The sequence below is a fragment of the Cricetulus griseus genome, chromosome 4 (genome assembly GCF_003668045.3).
Source record: "Cricetulus griseus strain 17A/GY chromosome 4, alternate assembly CriGri-PICRH-1.0, whole genome shotgun sequence".
NCBI classification, from domain to species: Eukaryota; Metazoa; Chordata; class Mammalia; order Rodentia; family Cricetidae; genus Cricetulus; species Cricetulus griseus.
In genome coordinates this window covers 213,489,814-213,510,214 of record NC_048597.1, presented here as the reverse complement: position 1 = coordinate 213,510,214, position 20,401 = coordinate 213,489,814, and the positions used below count along the sequence as shown (strand labels likewise).

Here is a 20,401-nt window from a genome sequence, read left to right as displayed (position 1 = left end):
AGGAAGAAGGTATCCCTGGAGCAAGCAGGCTAGCTAGACCATCAGATTAGGGAGCTCTGGGTTCAAGTGAGAGACCCTATTTCAATTAACAAAGTGTGGAGCAATTGAGGAAGACACCCTGTGTCAACTTCAGTCCTCTACAGGCACACACACACACACACACACACACACACACACACACACACACACACACACAGTATCTCCCTTTCTGTTTCTGTCTTAGTCTATCTGTCTCTGTCTCTCTCTCCTTTTTCTCTATGTAAAGAAAGTAGATTTAGCTCATGGTAGACACTATTAATTTTTCAATTATCCATTTCATTGGTATCATGGTTAGCATTTGTATTACGAGTAAAGACATTAACCACTAGGATTCCAAGACAGCTCAAGATGTCCTGGGTCAGAGATTTTGGTGGTTTGAATAAGTATGCCCCCCATAGGGCTAATATATTTGAATGCTTGGTCATCAGAAGTGACACTGGTTAAGAGAGATTAAGAAGTGTGACCTTCTTGGAATTGTGGCTTTGTTGGAGGGAGTGTATCACTAGGGGTGGGCTTTGGGGTTTCAAATGCTCAAGTCAGGCCCAGTGTCTTTCTCTGCCTGCTGATCCAGATGTAGAACTTTCAACTACTCTCTAGCACCATGTCTGCTGGCATGCTGCCATGCTGACAATGGACTAAACCTCTGAACTGTAAGCAAGCACCAGGTAAATGCTTTCCCTAGAGTTGCCATGATCATGGCATCTCTTCGCTGCAACAGAACACTGACCAAGGCAGAGACCATTGTTCCATCCAGCCGGTGTGACCTGGTAGAGTGAGGGGGGGTTTGTATGGCTTTGTTCTTTCAACCTCTGTCTCTTTTTCTTAAAAACTTTTATTCCTAGCATAACAAGTACTGATTTGGTCTTGTCAGTTTTTAGCCATTCTAGGAGCATGCAGAATTTCTACCCTGGGGTGCTTATTTGCATTTCTTTGATGTCTAATAATGTTGGACATCTCATGAGTTTTGATCATTTAGTATCTGTTGAAGATCTTCACCCTCCCTCCTCCCTCTCTCTGAGTCTCTTTGCAGTATTGTTTACCTTCGCCTTAATCAAGTAATAGAATTTGCATATGTCATTTGAAAACACTTTTTTTTTTTTGCTTCGTTCATCTTTCTTTCTTCTTTTCTAGTACCACATTCTTATAAGGAAAAGAGTTGTTACATAAAACTGTTTGGTAGCATTTCCATTTAAATTTAAAGTCATCTTGTCAATCCCTATACAAGAAGAAAAGCCCAGTAAGATTCTGACCACTATTGCATTGATTGGGTCTGTAAACCATTTTAGGAAAATCTTGGTGTCTTCCTCTTATTGAATCTTCCAGTGTGAATTCATCTATCATTCCCTCTGTCTCTTTTGTTTTTGTCCATTAATTTCCCTTAACACTATATTATGGCTGACACTAGAGGATCTGGCACACCTCTTACTAGGTTTATTTCTAGATATTTGACATTTTGTGATGTTAGTGTAAGTGGCACAATTAATTTCATTTAAAAGTGCTCTTGCTGCCAACTTAGAGACAAGAATGACCTTTGTATCCAGCAGCCTTGCTGGGTCCCTTTGTTGTTTCCAACAGGTTTTAGAGTCTTCTGGGTTTTTTATGTACTCAGTCACTTTGACTTGGTTAATGATAGCTTAATATTCTTAGCTTATCTTTATAACTAATTTTTCTAACCTTATTGTCCCAGGTATTCATTTCCTGTAGTATAGATAAGGTATATGGATTCTTATCTTGATCCCAATCTTAGCAGGAAATTGTAAAATCTCAGTATTTCACCAATAAGTACATTTTTACTATATATTTTAAAGCTCTAAAAATAGGACTAAGGAAATTTCCTTCTTTTCCATTGTGTTCTGTTCTTTATAAAACTACAGATGAGTGTTGTCTATTGAGAATGAAATACTTTTCCCCAATCTGCTGTAAGCCTAGCCATTAATGGCTGAGCTGTTTCTCCAGCTTGCTTTTTTCAAATTTGTTAAGGTAACGGTACAGTTTTCCTTTGTTTCCTCTAATGAGGCATATTTCATTGATTGACTATTTAAATGCTAGATCAATACCATGTTCCTGAAGTAAAAATCACTTGTTAATGATATGAACCTTTTAAACATTCTATTTGTGGTGTGTGTGTATTTTAAATCTATAATCTGCCCCTATTTTGGTACATAATTTTTAAGTTGTCAAGTTTGACTTAGATCATAGATTTAAACTTTTTATCTCCTTATATATCTGATGCTTTCAATTTTGTTACAGCTTCATTCAGTAAACTTTCTTATTTAATCCAAGGACTTTAGATGTATGTTTCCTATTTAATCCAAGGATTTTAGATGTGTGTTTCCTGTTTAATCTAAGGATTTTAGATGTGTGTTTCCTGTTTAATCTAAGGACTTTAGATATGTGTCTCCTTTTTAATCTTAGGACTTTCGATGTTTATTTCCTGTTTAATCTAAGGACTTTAGATGTGTGTTTCTAATTTCTAAGCTTTTGGAGATTTCTTATCCCCGTCTCCTATCATTTTTTATTTATTTTATTTAACTTCTTATTGATTCTTTGTGTATTTCCCATCATGCATCCCAATCTCATTCATCTCCCCATCACTTTGTATCTACCCTCTGCCATTGCACCACCTGCAACACAAAATAAAAGAAAAGAAAATTTAAAAGAAAAAAAATCTTGTCATGGAAGGTGTAGTGTGGCCCAATGAGTCACACAGTATACCCTTTAGTCCATGCATCTTTACTTGCAAGTGTTCATTGCAATGAGCCTTTCTTTGGTCTGGCTTGATGCCTCTGGCTTCTGCTGTACTATCTATACTGGGACTCCTCTTGGATATTCTATTGTTGCCCTGTGTCATGGAGATACTGCAGCTTTGGATCCAGAGGACTGGCCCCTTCACATGCTCCAGCAGTTCATAGAAGTCGTGGGTCTTGGGGTGGGCCAACTCATAGCCCTGGTTCTGGGCCTGGGTGGTTGCTGGGTTGGTCAGCCCACCAGTTCTTCCTCATCATCACTACCAAAGAAAGCTCTTCAGCATTGCCCAGGCTAGCTTACTTCAATACAGCAGGCAGCAAGGGGTGGGGCCAGTTCCCCTGCTCTCAAGCCTTTGGGGGCCCAGCTCACCTGTACCCACACCACCTTTCTTATCTTTCTTCTTGGTTTTAATGTCTAACTTACTTGCTCTTTTGCCCGAGAATATGTTCTCAAGACTTTGATTCTTGAACCCATTGACGCTTGTCTATTACCTTGTGTATGGTCAGTTTGGATAAATGGTTCATGAGTTCTTAAAAATAATGAGAATTTTGTCATTATGGGGTGCATTAATGGCAATTTGTCAATTTGGGTTATTGTGTTGTGTTTAGTTTCTCCATCCTTATTGATTTTGATGTCTGTATATTGTTAGATATTGAATGATTGTGAACTCCATGATTGAACATTTATTTTTCTCTTTAATTCTGTTCTCTCTCTCTGCTGCATGCACACACACACACACACACACACACACACACACACACACACACACACTTAAAGTTATCGTGTTCCTGATAGCTTGACTTTGTCTTAATCTTAATGGTGATTCTTGCCTCAAAGCCTGTTTTGTCTGATACAAGTATACCCACTCTAGCATATTTTGGCAAGTGCTTGCATGATAGATCTTTGTCTTTTGAAGTTTTATTTATTTGTGGAGAGTGGCATTGTCATGACGTGAATGTGGAGGTCGGGGGAGCCTCAGGAGCTGATTCTCTTCTTACCATGTAGGTCACTGCGATTGAACTCATATCCTCATGTCTTCAGGCTTGCAGCACAAATCTTCACCTGAGAAGGTATCTCAAAGGCTTTGCATGTAGAACTCTACCTAACTTTCTCATATTCAGACATTCAAGGTTATTTGGAGAGCAGTATTTTTTTAATCCAGTCTTTTTCAACTGAACCATTTTACTGTTACATTTAGTGTAACTATGTTTGTATTTTATCTTATTGTTTATATTCTGTCCAATTTATTTTGTTTTAATTTTTGTTTCCTTCCTTTCTTTTAGTTTAAAAATTTGTCATTAATTTTTCTTTCTCTCAACTTGTTTTACTTCTATGTTATCTTATCCTTCAATGATAATTCTAGAAAATACAATTCACATCCTTATTACTGTGTAGTAAAAATATCATTATGACTTCTTTCTCAGTAGCAGGAGTAACTGAAAACACTTTAAGTCTTGTTCTTTTTTTGTCTTTTGTGTTATCTTGCCATAAACTTTATTATACATGATTTTTAGATCCAACAATATATTATCAGTATTGGTGTGTAGATTAATGCTGTTTATACACATTCACAGAGTACTTCTTTAATGTTGTTTGTTCTAGCATTGCTTGTTTCTGCCTAGGATCATTTTTCTTTATTAGGGGATTGTCATGTAATTCAATCTTGTTTGTAATTCAAATATATAAAAATAAAAAAAAATAAAAAAAAAGAAGAACTCCCTTCAAGAACGTGTTTAGTGCTTTCCTGCTGGCAAGGAAGACTGTTTTTATTTTTCTAAAAATGTCATTATTTTATATTCATTTGAAGAAATTTATCATCCTGGTTGCTGAAATCTTAGTATATTAAAATTCCTGTATAAGATACTTTTTGATATTCTTACAGATGGACTCAAAATAGATTGAGCTTCAGATACTTTCTTATCTACAATATTTATGTTGATGTCGGTGCCCTGATTGGTTCTATATAATTGCTTCTGATACTGTCTTTCTTTCTAATTGAAATGCTAGAGGGTTTGGAAGGAAAATGCTTTAATTAAAGAGTTAGTTCTACCATTTACTACTGTGTGACATTGACCAAGTCACTTAGCTTCTCAGAGTCGATTTAGTTGTCTGTGAGTTGAAGACAAAAATCTGATCCTGGTTCTGTTTCACTGGGGAAGTCTTAGTTCCTGTTGTGATGTACATGAAAGTGCTTTGTCATCAGCCAGGAAGCTTTAGGATTATTGATGCTTATTGGAACAGAACCATTTCAGTGTGCATGTTCAGAATTCTTGTCTATGTGTGCACTTCCATAAGAAACCATGGAATCAATTCTATGTTCATATTCTTATTTATGTATACTCTTTCATTACAAAATGTTGTGCTAAGAGATACATAACATATAAGCTTATAGACAGTCTCTCACAAACTCATTTTTTCATCTTTCAAGCAACCATTATGAAAAGGGGATTCTGGCTGTTACATAATTCACAATGCCCATAAGATAAAAATAGTCTAATATTTCTTAATACTGAGCTCAGGGAAGACTTTAACATTCATTTTCTTTATAATGTGTAACCATTAAGAACATGTTCCTGCCAGTTCAAAGGTTACCAGTTGGCATGGTTAATCCACCTCAGCATTGAGCTGATCTCTGATTTTGATCTCCTGTTTCATGATCCTCAAGGGAGAGTTATACATTTTAATGTGAGTTGCAAATAGTTTCTCTCCCTTTCTACTTGCAAATGGATTTTATTCAGAAAACTAATAAATAATGCCAGCTTCATTTTCAACGTGCACAGTATGCACAGAGGGTGGGGCAGGCAGATAAATTAAAATTTGCTTCTGCATACGTAACCTTAAAAAGTACCTTAAGCAGGTAATATGTAGCTGCATTTTGTTTTTCTTTTATAGAAGCTAATTTAAAAATTCCTGGCTATATTAATCAAGTTTTAGACTCTTTACTCTATGCAGACAGCTTGCTATTGGACTATTTATTTTTCCTTTGGAAAGAATAGTGTTCAGCTCTGTCTCTGTACTTCACTTTTGATGGGTCTTGGATTTGTGTGCTGCGTGCCTACATGCATATGAGTGTGTCTGCTTTTGTGTGCCCTTGTGTGTGTGTGTCCCTACCTGTCTGTCTATTTGTCTGTCTTCTGAGTCCAGGTTTTTCTTGGCAAATATGTAGTCTGCAAACAAACTCAAATGGATGTTAGTGCATCGCAGCTAATGTCCCAATGTCTCTGGGGTTTTTCATGGGAGACAAATTTTAAATGGGGCATTTATTCTTTGTTTAAATGTTTTGGTTTTTGTCTGCAGGTCACTGGCATGCATTTTATATGAGATGTGTTGTATGGATCATGCATTTTCTGGTTCCAGTTTCTTATCTGTGGTTTTAAATATTGTTGAAGGCGACACCCCTTCACTCCCCGAGAGAGTCCCACGAGAACTAAACGCCATCATGCAACGGTATGGAAGCAAGTCTGAAACAGAGACCATTGAAGCTTCATTCCTTAGTTTTTTGTTCATTTGAAAAGTAATTTTCTTTTCGAATATTGCAGCATGTTGAACAAAAGTCCTTCACTGAGGCCATCTGCTGCAGAAGTTTTAAAAGTCCCTTACATTGATGAGCAGCTTCAGGTACTGGAAATGAGAGTGGTATTTCCGGGGCTAACATTCTGTGTCTTGAAGTTATGTTGTAGGACCGAGATGTGGTTAAGAATTGGACAGAAAGGAGGAAAGCAGGCTTTAAGTGAAGCCAAGTGGAACACTGGGAAAATCTCTTTGCAAAGGAGGCTAGACAAACTCTGGTTACCTGATGCCACCAGACATGGGGAGTTGGAGCTCTAATTTTCTGCCTAAAACCATTATTATCCATCTAATGGCTCTGAGATTGACAGATCTTACCTGAACACTTTGGAATCCACCCCTGTTCGTACAAGAATATAATGCTAGTAATACGGATTTTCACTGAGCTTTTATTATTCCCTCCTTTATGGCAGGATTTAGCATCTTTAATTGACTAGGTGTCTCTTTTCTTTTCCTTTGCATCAGGGAGCTGGATTAGACCTTCCTGGAATGTAAGCAGCAAACTGTCCTCTCCAAGGCTTTTATCTTTCAGGACCTCTCAGGCTTTTGCTAACCCCGCAGCAAGTTTCCTTTGCTATGAATAACTCTAACAGGAACCACCAGGTCACCTGCCTTGTAACAGGTGCCTGCTTTTCACCCGTGGGTTAAGATCTAAATCCAGAGGAAGCAAAGACAGCAGTGGCGTGTGGGGAGCCATGAGGCACAGTGCTGACCCCAGGGAGACTGAAAAGAAAGGGGCGGGCATGGCCTATTCTGCTGAAGTTTGACTGCTAGAGTAAGGATTCAGTAGTCAAGGGAACGGAGAAAATGCTAGCAACAACCAAGAAGAAAGGAGACTGGTGCTGGAAGAAAGAGTAAGAGAGAGAGAAGGGCTCTTTGCTAGTCAGAGGAGTAGATGCCATCTTAGCACTGGGAGGAGGAGGAGGAGGCAGCCAGGTAAACAGTCTAAGGAGGAGGCTTGAAGATGGCATCAGATTCTGCCAAACTAGAGTTAAAGACATTTATGATCTGCCCTGTGGGTGCAGAAAAACAAACCAGGCTTCTCTGGAAGGGCAGCCAGTGCTCTGAACTGCTGAGCCATCTCTCTAGCTCTGCAGTATTTCAAAATCAATATCACCCTGCTAGCAAAATATAGAAATTTAAAGACAAGTTCCATCAAGGCCAAGATTAGTGAGATGCAAGCAGGGTGTAGTTGCTCAGGCTCAGGGTTGGATCTTGTCCACAAACATTTGGAATTCTGTTCTTCATGGGTTTGGGCATTGATTTTACAGATGATGCTGTGTTAAGGAAGTACCTCCCCTGCTTGCTGAGGTCTGTGTTACACACTTAGCTAAGTGTCTCACTTGCCTAGCATCCATACTGTCAGGGGGAGTGCGGACACTGCCTATTACAGGCTGAGAGGTGGGTATTCCTAGGGCCTAGGGAAGGCCTGGTGGTGGGGAACCGGGAATGAGTAAGGGGCGTGGGGAGGAAGAAGAATCAGGTGCAGTTAGAGAATAACTGGGGATCTTCTCATACAACCCGCCATATGATCTTTCTAACCCTTTAGAGAGAAGAAATGACTGCTTAAGTTTTATCTTAAAGTGCTTTGTCCTGGTCAGGCATAACATCATTCAGAAATGACACACGGTACCTTTGTGCCCTTTCATTGCTGAAAACTTCAAGTTCATGGTGATTTTTCTTTATTTCAGCACCTGATGTGCATATATTCAGAAGTGACGCTGGAAGACAAGAACTCGGTTTGTCAGAAGGATGATGTTCAGATAATTAATGCCATGTAAGTAATTGCTTTGTTTTTTAAAAGCCCATCCAGTGTTAATGCTAAGTGCATCAGTCTTTAAAAATCTATTAGCACTAAGTTGACTGCATGGAGCATCCTAGATTTCACTTAAGTCTTGCCAAGAAATTAAGAAGCTTTGGTAATGCGGCATTCCAAAGCCATTTGCCCTGGGTGGTATCAGACTGAAATCCTGAACATCTAAACTTCCTCACAACTCACAGATCTGCAGGGCAGCACCGCAGGTGCCTGCCTGTTCGTGTGTAGAGAAATGAGTATCTCAGATGTTTAGGGATGTTTATGCTAATGAGCCTTCTATCAGAAACCTAAATGGCTTCATACGGTGTTTATTTAACTGACAGAGTATGTATCTATTGAAAGTATGTGTGGTAGGCATTTGAAAAAAAAAGTCAAAATCTGCTTTCTTCACATATATTACACACACTCTCTCTCTCAACAAAAAGAAAAGAGAAAATACATTTCCAAAGAACAGTAATAATTTCTGGGCCCGACTTCTCTTTTTTCTCGTCCAGTAATTACAGTTAAAGCTCTGCTTTAACTTGTAAAAACATAGAATGGTGGGTACCTCCAGAGCAGTGGTGTATATCTGAGCAAGCAGTGAATTGCAGACCTCAGGGGACCCTGCCTCTTAAAGACTGAGTTTGTAATTTTGTTGATGGGATGCTATTTAATTTTATAAGGACCTAAATTCAATGGCTTTACCTCCCCATTTGTGTGCAAAGGAGTGGTATGAGAACAGGAGCCCCCAGGCTGACCTTCAAGGCCAAATAGCCAGATATTCTCCTACAGATATTCTCTACAGATGATATTCTCTACAGATATTCTCCGGCAGATAGTCTCCGGCAGACAGTCTCCGACTCTCTACTGACTCACACCAGTGCAGACACTTCCCCCACCCCTCTCCCTCTCTCTCTCTCTCTCTCTCTCTCTCTCTCTCTCTCTCTCTCTCTCTCTCTCTCACACACACAAAAAAAAAAACAAAAATACCATTGCAGACATTCTCCTCTGACAGGCATACACACCCCTCTGACACACACCCCAATGCATGCACTCTTCTCTGACATCCCCCAATGCATGCACTCTTCTCTGACACCCCCCAATGCATGCACTCTTCTCTGACACACCCCAGTCCCCAGTGGTTTCTGGACTGTGTCCTATTTGATTTCCCAGCCTCACATTCAACCTAAGCAAATGGACACCTGGAAAAGATCCCTTGGGGTAAATTTGTAGACATGTTTCTAATATGATTATTTTCTTGTGTTGCTACCCATTCTTTCAAGAAAGTCTAAGTTTTATTTTTGTTTATTAACCAGAGGTGTGAGAATAGAGGTTATCTTATTTCTAAAACAGTGAGTTACATTTAGCTATCATTTTGCAGAGCAGTTGTGAAAACAGTTGCCTGACACAGTTTACAATCAATGGCATGCTGGAATTCAATTGTCTGGAGGTCATTTCACACTGTAAAATATTGATTTCAACTAGTCCCTTTTATTTTCAAGATCTGTGGCCTTGTTTCAGGGAGAGTCCATGAGGTTTTATAAAATAAGGGGGTACACATTTCTGATAGATTGTCCCTTCCTGGAACACTCTGGTCAGGATGATATTCAGTGTCTCACAGTGTTTCCTAAGGAAGCAGCTGAGGACAAGGAGCCTTTTGAAATATATGTCCCCAACAAGGTCAGGGACCAGAGGAGAGGTCACTGGGAATGTAGCCACAGGCCTTGCCATCCTTGTTTACTGTGAGTAGTTTCAACCTCAATAAATGAAGGATGCCCCTATGAAGTAGATGCTATTATTCTCTTTTGTAGTTACACAGAGACTCCCTAACCTCCAGAAGTTGTGCAGAGTATAGACGTGCAGATTTGAGCTCAGGGAGTGTGTTTAGCCTTCACATTTACCCACTGGATCATACTACCATACAATGTCTATTGGAGTTAGCCCAGAATATAAGCCATTTAAGAAAATACAGTTGTTATAGTGCCACCACTGGACAGTGTGCATACATTATGTCATGTGAGACTCACTGTAGCCCACTCTTTACAGAGGAGGAAACCTGGATTCACTTTTGGGCCCTTGGCTACAGAGAGAATGGGCGATGGAGGTAGAATTCACTGCTTTTCTAAAGACCATGGCCTGATAGTACACATAGATGAGTTCATCTTGTGTCTTATTTACTCTGTAACGGCCAAAATCCCAATTTGTCTTACATTATAAAAACCAGCCACAGGCAACGGAATGAGCAGGAATTTAGAAAGTACACAATTTGCTTTTAAGCAGAAATGTAATTTGAAAAATAATGCTGATTAACTCTAGTCCTTGTTGGCTCATTACCCACTCGGAGTTTATTAGATTTTCCTGGCCTGCCTCGAGACGCTGCTGCTCTCTCCATAGAGTAGTGATACTTCTGTAAACATATTTGTTTAATTTTTTTTCTGAGCATGTTTGGTATGAGTTGCATGTTGGAGAAGGTTTATTACTTGTAGGCAGAAAAAGATTCACCTGCAGTCGCTCCAAGCCGTGTCTCAAGTGCAGAAAATGACTCCGAGAGAAAGAATGCGGCTGAGGAAGCTTCGGGCAACTGATGAGGAAGCCAGGAAGCTGAAGTAAGCTGCCTTCCCTTTGGGGGCCCCACGCCCTGCACTGCCTAATGGTGCTGTCAGAGAACTCACGCAAGGAAAGCAAAAGCCAAAACCTAAGCACACACAATCACTGTGTATTCATTCACCTATTCTCCCCAAACAAGATTACTGGGCCATAGATTGGATGTCAGACGCTATTTACATCAGATTTTCAGTCCTGTGTGAAGGCAAAGATTGAAAGGCAGGGAGGTTACTAGTGATGAAAATGTCGTCAGGCTCTAAGGGAAACCTCATTGCTGCTGACACTTGGACCTAGCCCATCAAGAAACTGAACAGAGAGCTTCGGTATTTTCTCTGTATTAGTTACTTTCCCCATTGCTGTGATAAAGTGTCCTGACAAAAGCAACTCATGGGATAAAGGGCCTGCTTTGGCTCACTGTTTGAGGGTACAGTCCATCACAGTGAAGTCACAGGCAGTGTGGTGTTGAAGAATGGGTAGTGAGCATCTTGGGTTGGGAGGTGGCTCGTTTGTTTGCTGGTCTCTGTTGTAAATGCTCTAGTCATGGCCAGGTTCAGGCTACCAGATGATGTTATGGATTGTTCGGCTGGGAAGATACATGTGCATCCTGTCCATGCTGGTTCCTATAAACCACTGATTGTGGGTTTACCTGGGGAAATATATGCCCTTACATTACTGGAGTCATTACACCAATTCACAGCCTCCAAACCTGTCTAAATGCAAGTAATGTTAATGTCTCCAAGGTAGCATAATTCCTTTTGTTGGTTGAATAAAAATGGGGGTTCCATCTGAAAGGAAGACATAAAAAATGCAAATGTAATACTTTGCATGCATATTAAAATTATTATTCAGATTAAAACTATTTATGGGCAAAAGAATAGCATAACTATTCCTCATGATATACTAATATTGCTCCAATTTGGTTTTGATTTTATAAATTAATTGAATTAGAATTTTGGTCATTGTTTCTGGGATTCAAGTGGGGCTGTGCATTTTTAGTTAATGTCACTGAGAAATTCCAACTGTGCATAGTCTCATTGATATGTATTCTGAAAAATGAAGCTTGGGGAAGTAAAGAATAGAATAGTGGCTTCTAGACAGAGGTGGGTATGTTAGACAAAAGGAATCCCAAGTCCTAGAAGTCTGTCATGCTTCTTGGTGACTAATAAGGAACTGGACAGTTGACAGCGTCTTAGACAGTAGATCTATTGCCACTTAGTCTCCACCACAGTGCTCACACATTGCTTGATATGTACTTGCATTGTCCTTATGTTTGGGCTTGGTCATCATGAAGTACAATGAATCTCAGCCATTGGGGTAGCAGCGTCTTCACAGTCATGATGCTCAGGGATGACTGTTATCCTGATATTCCAGGGGTTCCAGAGTTGACTAAGGAGCCATAACTTCCCTAGTGTGTGTGTGTGCTTTGGAAGAGAATCACTTGAAATTTTGAAAGGAATCACTTCAGGAACTATACCCTGAGGGACAAACCTGATAGTCTGGCGTCCTGAAAACTCTGTCTGCATGTTAAAACAGCAATCATGCTTGTTTGTATACTGCAGATATTACCTAAACATTTTGTACTGATTTTTATATTTTTTTCGTTGAATTTACAGAAAGATTGTGGAAGAAAGATATAAAGAAAATAACAAACAGATGCAAGAAACCAGATTCCAGAACTTTGAACTTCTGAGTGTCGATATCCCTCATGTAAGCACCCCTATTTCATGTTTTCATGGGATGTTTCCTTGCTTTGGGTCCCTCAGATTCATTAGGCTAAATGCCGAGGAAAAGGATAGAAAAGAAAACACCCAGACCAACTCAGCCCACTTCCAGGGAGGGTTCTACAAGTAAGCCAACAGCTGTTGGCAACCCATAATCAAAGCAGCTTACATATGCAAACGGACCAGTTATTCAGCCATTATGTAGCAAGTGGCTACTATTTACAAGATAACTGAATTGTCATCAATTGCAGAGATTATGGTTAAGATGATTAATTAATAGAACAAATGTGCACATATCTGACTTTCACTCCTATCCTTTGTGTTTTGCCTTTCTAGTCTGCCAATCTCTTTTTTTGTCATATTTTTCCTTTTAACATTTTATGTTCTGTCTCCTATCCGTATCATCCACTTTACTCAAACTGAAGAACTCCACGGATATCTGATAATGAATGAATAGAGTTGTAGGAACCCTCCTCCTGTTCTTCTGCATTTGAAATCTCTGAGTGGCAAATACTATTTTCATTCATGTTTGCGATGATCTCTCTGGGCCTTGGTGGTAGGATCTCATACTAAGGGAGTCTATGTGAGGCTTCATTTGGGGCAGTTGACATCAACACCAACCTCATAGCTCTTCTCATAAAAGCACATTAGCGTAGAAAAGCTGTAATATGTTTACTCAGAGGAGATTTTTGCATCTGAGATGCTGTCCTTGAACAGAGAGAACCAACCCTTGAGACTGTGGAAGAATGCCCTGAACCTCAGTGTCGTAAATTCTGTGACTTAGATTAGTCACTACAGGCTTCCAAACCCCGGATCATGCAGAAACCTGAGCAAATCTTTCTCTTAGAAGAGCAAGGCCTAGGAACACCTGTTTTCTGTCCCTCTCTGATCAAGACAATGCTCATCTGTCACCCTCAAGTAGAGGATCAGATAGTCCAAAGTTGGATCCCACAGTAGATCTAGACTCTATGACTTTACGGGTCTCCTGCTTGTGGAGCTGGTCAGCAGACACCAGAAGAGTGCTGCTGAAAAGTGCTCAGTCCTACTTAGTATTCTACTTTCTGGCACTGCCATTGACAGTGAAGCCATTTGTGGCATCTGCCCCTGGTCTCAGAGACTTGGGAAACTGTGATGGAGGTCCTTCCTGCTTGTGGATTCTGGTAAGAGAACTGCTGTTGAAAGGATATGGGGTCAGCAACAGGATCAGGTGTCCACCAAGAGTAAAGTCTTCATGCTACCAGTTTGGGAAAAACCATGCCCTCAAGAAAACTGAGCACCTTGCTTCTGCACCTCAGACATGCCTAGGCACTGTGAAGATGGCCTATGGCAGTAGGTCTTTGTCCCTGGCTCTGCTTTGTTCATACAAGACTGAAAACCAGGGATTCCCAAAGATCTACACAAGGAAGTTGACAGGATTATGAGGATTAATGTGTGCAAACTCCCTGCTCAATCACCAAAATAAACTAGAATGCCAGGGACCCTTGAGATCAGAGACATTTCTTTGCTATGACTGGAGCTTGAGAGCCAGATATGGTCTTTTTTTGTATTATGATGCTTAAATTACCTGCCTCCCTGCTTCCTCCTCCCTTTCCCCCTCCTTTCCTTCTTTCCTTCCTTCCAGGCAGGGTCTTACTATATGCCCCAGACTGGCCTAAACTCATGAACCTCCTGCCTCTGCCTCTCAAGTACTGAGATTACAGGCATGCAAAGCCACACCAAGCTAGATAGATTTTGTTATCCATATGTTATCACACAGAACATGGAGCCAGCTCAGATTAAGAAACAGGTTGTGGGGTTGGAGTGATGGCTCAGTGGTTAAGAACATTGACTGCTCTTCCAGGGGTCCTGAGTTCATATCTCAGCAACCACACAGTGGCTCACAACCATCTAAGATGAGATCTGGTGCCTTCTTCTGTGTGTAAGCATATATGCAGAACATTGTATACAAAATATATAAATAAAATCTTAAAAAGAGGTTGTACAAAGATCCTGTTGTTGCCAACATACACCCCAGTGACTTCCTGTACTAGTTTCCTAGATGCTGTGACAAAACACCCAACAAAAACAACTTAAGGAAGGGTTTGTTTTGGGGGGAAGTTTTGGGTGAACTCATAATTTGAAAGTATAATCTATAGTGGCTGAGAAGTTGTGATGGCAAGGACATTGTATCTGTACTCAGGAAGCAGGGAGTGATGACAGTCATTACCTAGCTGGCTTTATCCTTTCTTTTAGATTAGGACCCAGCCTGTGGGCTGATCCTTCCTACATTCTGAGAAGGTCTTCCTTCTTCGACTCAGCCTTTCTGCAAACACTGCATAGACACACCCAGAAATGTGTTTCCACAGTGATTCTAAATCTTGCCCAATGGACAAGATTGACCATCATGCCTGTCTCCCAGCAAGTTGTGTGTGTGTGTGTGTGTGTGTGTGTGTGTGTGTGTGTGTGTGTGTGTGTGTGTGCCTGTGCATGAGCGTGAATGTGTATGTATACACACTTAAGTGTGTGTATGTGCACACACTCAAAATCCTGTGCTGGCTAAAGATTTTGGTTTATTCTTTGAGTTTTCTGAGGTGAAGTACCGCTGTCTCTGGTCCTGAACTTCTCAGAAGGGTTTCCCAAGTTTGAATATGGATAGGAGCATTGTTAGCATGGCAGCACAGGAACAATAGGTGATCCATGGTTAGTGTCCTTCTCCTTTCAGGGACCCTTTTGTCTTCCAGAAAACCTTCTGACTGCTCAGGTCCACAGCCAGCTGTCTCTCTTTTAAATTCTGTGACTTACAGGACACTTCTCAAACCTGAGAACATGCCAGAGTATCCTGTGCTATCTTGATTCTGATTCTGGTCTGGGGTAGGGCTTGGGCTGTCAGATTTCTAGTCAGCTCAGCTTTGCTTCTGATGCTGCTAACCAAGAACTGCATCCTACTAGCCAGTGATAGAAAGTGGGGCTCCTGAACATGACCAACCCCCTCTGGATGAAGGAAGAGCTGAAAATGACACCAGTGAACAGATTTCTTATCTCTTTAGAGGAAAAGAATCAGTTAATGGGGATGGAAGAAAAGGAGGCTCGACCTGAGGGAAAGACTTTCTTGTTCACCCCATGAGGAGGGAATGGTGCAGCCAGGCAGGAAAGAGGCAGGTTTAATCATAGTCACAGGCACAAGAGGGAGACAGACAGGCTTAATGATAGTCACAGAACAAAGGAAGAAGCTAAACACTTTGCAGAGGCCCAAAGGGTTTTCATCATCTCAGGGAAAGGCATTGTTGAGTTAAAAAAGATGAAATAAAGTATGACAGAAACTGGATTAATCAGATGCAAGAGGCTGACGGAAACTTGGATAAAGGAAGAAAGCACCTGTCTTTGAATGCACTTCCTTGCCCCTTCCCTACACTGTGATGGCTTCATTTTCCCCTGACCTCATTGAGGCTCTCCTCTCAATTCCTTCCTCTTTCTCACTTGCCAGGCTGGAGCAAACTCCTCTGTGCTTCATTGTGGAGCATGTGCTCATTGGCTGTATGTGCATGTTTGTGTGTGTGTGCATGCATGTGAAGACCAGAGATGAATATTGGGTTCCCTCTCTAATCCTTTTCATCTTAATCTATGAGATAATGTCTCTCAATCAACCTAGAGTCCATTAATCATGCTCTGCTGGCTGGCCAGCAAGCCCTGGGGATCTTACTGTCTCTGCCGCTCCAGCTTTGTGATTAACGTCTTCATTTTATTTTTATTTTTTGAATACTGATGCTAGGAATCTGAATTCAGGTCCTCATGCTTGCATAGCAAGCACTTTACCAACTGAGCCATGCCTCCAGAACCCCTTCATACATTTCAGAAGCAGTTGTAGGAGGGAGAGTGAATGGACCAAGTATGCCATATGTTCTGAAAATCCCTTGAGGCATTTAGGAAAGTGGCTTGATTTGTTTTCAGACTTTAATTGACAGTATCTTCATTTTGGCCAGCATTTTCTGCTTGGCTGAATTTGCATTGTGCAATCTTGAAGCACAATTGAGTGTGGAATCACATTTGACTCTACTTCTTAAGACGATGGTAGCTTAAAAAACAAAAGAGACAAACACATAAAAACCACACTGTAATAAAAAAAGGCAAGCCCAGCCTGCCCCTTTCCCTGTGACATGTGCAGTTGTACTGGTGCTAGAACCAGGCTTCTGTGAAAAGCACCTAGTAGACCAGGACTCCAGTGTGAGTTGGGGAACAGGGTGTCAAAGATCAGACCAGTGCTTCTCTTTCTGAGAGAGGCAGCTATAGCAATCCTGTCCTCCTCAAAAAGAACCTCAGTGAGTCACAGTCAGTTGTGAGCGCCCAGGTGCTTATTTTCAGATACCTTGTGAAGTGCATGCAGCGATTGTATCCTGCAGCTTCCTTGTTCTTTGGGTTCTCCGTGTGTCCCAGCAGTGGACCTTTGTGATCTGGACCCAGCTATGCCTCCTTAAACAATCATCAGATGGTACAGGAGGCAGACTTCTCAGCTATGCTTCCTGAGTACATTCTCACAAGTGCCTTGCTGCGCTGGGGCATGGCTTCATCTGACTTACTCAGTTAATACTACTTTGGACTTGCCTTTAAATGTTTTTTCTTAACAAAAGGCATTCTTGGAATAGTCTCCCACCACCCCCACCACGAAAGCTGCTTATCAGAGAAAATAGGGCAATTCAGTATTACATTTAGTTTGCAACACACACACACACACACACACACACACACACACACACACACACACACACACACACACACACAAATGGCCTGTTCAAATTCCCATTAATATATTTGGGCTTTAACCTCTGTTTAGTTAGTTAGTTTTAGTTTTGTTTTGTTGAGACAGTTTCTCATGATGCACAGGCTCTCTTCAAACCTGCCCTTTAGTCCAGGATTACTTAATGCTCTACCTCTGTGGCGGTTTGAATGAAAATGCCCCGCCACCGTAGGCTCTTTGAATATATATATATATATTTGAATTTGAATGAATGCTTTAGTCACCAGAAAGTGGAACAGTCTGGGGAAGATTGGCATTAGGAGGTGTGGCCTTATTGGAGTAGGAGTGACCTTATTGGAGGAACTGTGTCTTTGAGTGAGTGGGCTCTGAGGTTTCAAAAACCCATGTCTGGACCAGTCTCCCAGCCGCTCCCCACCCCCAGTTTGCTGCCTGCAGATCAAGATGTAAAGCCCTCAGCTACTGCTCCATTGTCATGCCTATCTGCTTCCTGCCATGATATGATGATCATGGACTAACCCTCTAAAACTGTAAGCAAGCCCCTAATTAAATGCTTTTAAAAATAGAGTTGCCTTGGTCATGGTGTCTTTCCAAGCAATAGGCCAGTAGTTAAGACAGCTTCTCCGGCTGGAGTTATAGGCATGTGTTTACACAGTGCTGGAGATTGAGTGCAGGGTTTCTTTTATGCCAGGGAAGCATTCTACCAGCTAATACACATTCCCAACCTTACCTTTTATGTTTTTGAAGCATGAATTCCTTCATCATTTCTTACATATCTGTCTTTTAGGAAATTGAAATTCTTAGACTCTCAGGACTTGTAAGTCCAGATGAGATGTGGAAGTCATTCAAGTCAACACTTTTAGTTTTGAAATGAAACTGAGAATGGATGATCTGGGGATGTTAGCTGAGATACTGTGGTTGCACGTTGGAGATAAATACTTGCTTCTAGATGCTGATGGTTCAGGCCTATACTTGCCCGAACCTTTGACTTAGCTCCCTGGGTATCTTGCTTGACTTGACTAGTTGTGGCCTAGAAACTGGTTCCTGCAGAGGCTGAATGCTTTGTCCAAGGTCTCTGGTAGGTTCAGGACTCTTATCCCAAGTTACCAACCCAAAGTTTGAAAATGCTATCGGGCTTAAGGGAGAAGAGTGTGCTTCATTTGTGGCAGGGCCTTTTCCTTCTGCCTTCTTCTCATGACTTGTTGATTCCCTTCCACAAGGAATTAGATGAAAGAACTTCGGAGAACCTACCTGAACCTCAGTGCCTTCCTTCCCTGGGCCTCGATGAAGTTGAGACAAATTTAGAGGACACCATATTTGGCCTTGGACATTATGGTATGTGTTTGTGTCACCTGTCAGCAGGGTGCTTGTCTAGTCTCTGAGAGAAGCCCTGGATGTATATGGCTGCCTGCCATCGCTGCTCAGGGCTGGGCTGTGATGCACCAGGCATTTTGTCCCCTCTGTCTTCATGGCAATAGTGAAGATGAGTTAGAAACTCCCTTCTGGTGAGAGACTTCTGACTGGATTAAGCAATATTGTCACTAACCTGATGAAGAATTCCCCAAAGCTCTCCTTCTGTCTTTCATGAGTGGCTCCTCTGCTCCTCTGCTACACTTAAACTGAAGGCATGAACCACACTTTGCAAGATCCACTACTGAGATGTGCAAACATTTCCAGAAAGTAAGAGTGTTCGGAGCTGTTACACAGCTGGAGTGGCTACAGGCCATCTAGAAAGGAAAGCCCTGGCTCCCTGGTCTTCCTGGGTCTGTGCTACCTTATCCACTGAACAGGAATATGTATTCCTCTTTCATGGTTATTATCCAGAGAAACCAAGATTGGGCACAGACGTTCTCTTAGCTTAGTGCCTAGCATAGTAAGAGCTGAAGAAAGGAGCAGTTCTAACACTTTGAAGGATACTCTTGAATGCAGGAGTTTTCTTGGTCTTGTTCACAGTATCCCTCTTTTTATTAATTTATTTCTAACATTCCAATCCCAGTTCCCCCTCCCTCTTTTCCTCCCACACCCTCCATTCCCTCCTCCTCCTGTCTGTTCCATGGAGAGGGTAAGGCCTCCCATAGGACATCTACTAAGTCGCAGTATCTCTCTTACCAAGAATAATACACCAGGAACATCATACTCAGTATTTCTTGAAGGAGTGAATTTATTAATTGATGAGTAGATGAATAAGTGGAACAATGAGAGATGAGAAACAATCTTATTCTACATAACAATCCCCCACTCCCTTGCCCCCCTATCCTCCCATGCCCCCACCCACCTCCCAGCCCACCCCCCCAAGGATAGTAAGGCCTATCATTTGGGGGCCTAGGCCCTCTTTTGTGTATCTGGGCTGCAATAGTACCCCTCCATAGGGAGTGGGCTCCCAAAGTCCATTTGTGCTCTAGGGATAAACACTGGCTCCACTGTTAGAGGGCTGCCCTATGGGACTGTCCAGGCCTCCTTGGCACCCACATTCAGAGGGCTTGGTTCGGTCCAATGCTGGTTCCCCAGCTTTACCACTGAGATCCCTCTGCTCTCACTTGGTTAGGGCAGCTGTTTGTGTGGGTTTCTCCAGCATTTTCTTGGCTCCTTTGCTTATCCCTCCTCCCTCTCTACAACTATATTCCTCGAGTATGGTTCAGCGCTTAGCTGTGGGTGACTGCTTCTGCTTCCATCAACTACTGGATGAAGGCTCTAGGATGGCATATAAGATAGTCATCAATCTCATTATAGGCTAGATTCTTAGTTGGTGTCATCCTTGTTTATCTCTGAACATTTCCCTAGTGCCGGATTTCTCTTTAAACCTATACTGGCTCCCTCTGTGAAGGTATCTCTTTGGTTGCTCTCCTCTATTCCTCCTCTGTCTCAGTCTTCCTGATCCCTCTTGTTCTCCTCCCTCTCCTCTTCTCCCCTTCTCTTTTTCCTACCTCCCCCCACATGCTCCCAATTTGCTCAAGGGTTCTTGTCCCTTTCCCCTTCTTTGGAGACCATATGTTTATTTTTCAGTCTATTTATATGGTGGATTACACTGATGGATTTTCGTATGTTGAGCCATCCCTGCATCCCTGGGATGAAACCTACTTGATCATGGTGGATGATTTTTCTGATGTGTTCTTGGATTCAATTTACCAGTATTTTATTGAGAATTTTTACATGAATGTTCATGAGGGATATTGGCCTCTAGTTTTCTTTCTTAGTTGT

The 20,401-nt window shown here is 41.5% G+C and overlaps 1 protein-coding gene across 1 annotated transcript in view; it reads left to right on the top strand.

The window, feature by feature from the left end:
* Positions 1-20,401, top strand: part of Nek11 (NIMA related kinase 11) — a 219,897-nt gene that overhangs the window by 74,746 nt on the left and 124,750 nt on the right. The window contains 6 exon segments of the mRNA XM_035443911.1: positions 6,085-6,234; positions 6,327-6,405; positions 8,046-8,131; positions 10,636-10,755; positions 12,367-12,460; positions 18,424-18,538. Of these exon segments, the coding sequence (XP_035299802.1) occupies positions 6,085-6,234; positions 6,327-6,405; positions 8,046-8,131; positions 10,636-10,755; positions 12,367-12,460; positions 18,424-18,538 (644 nt within the window).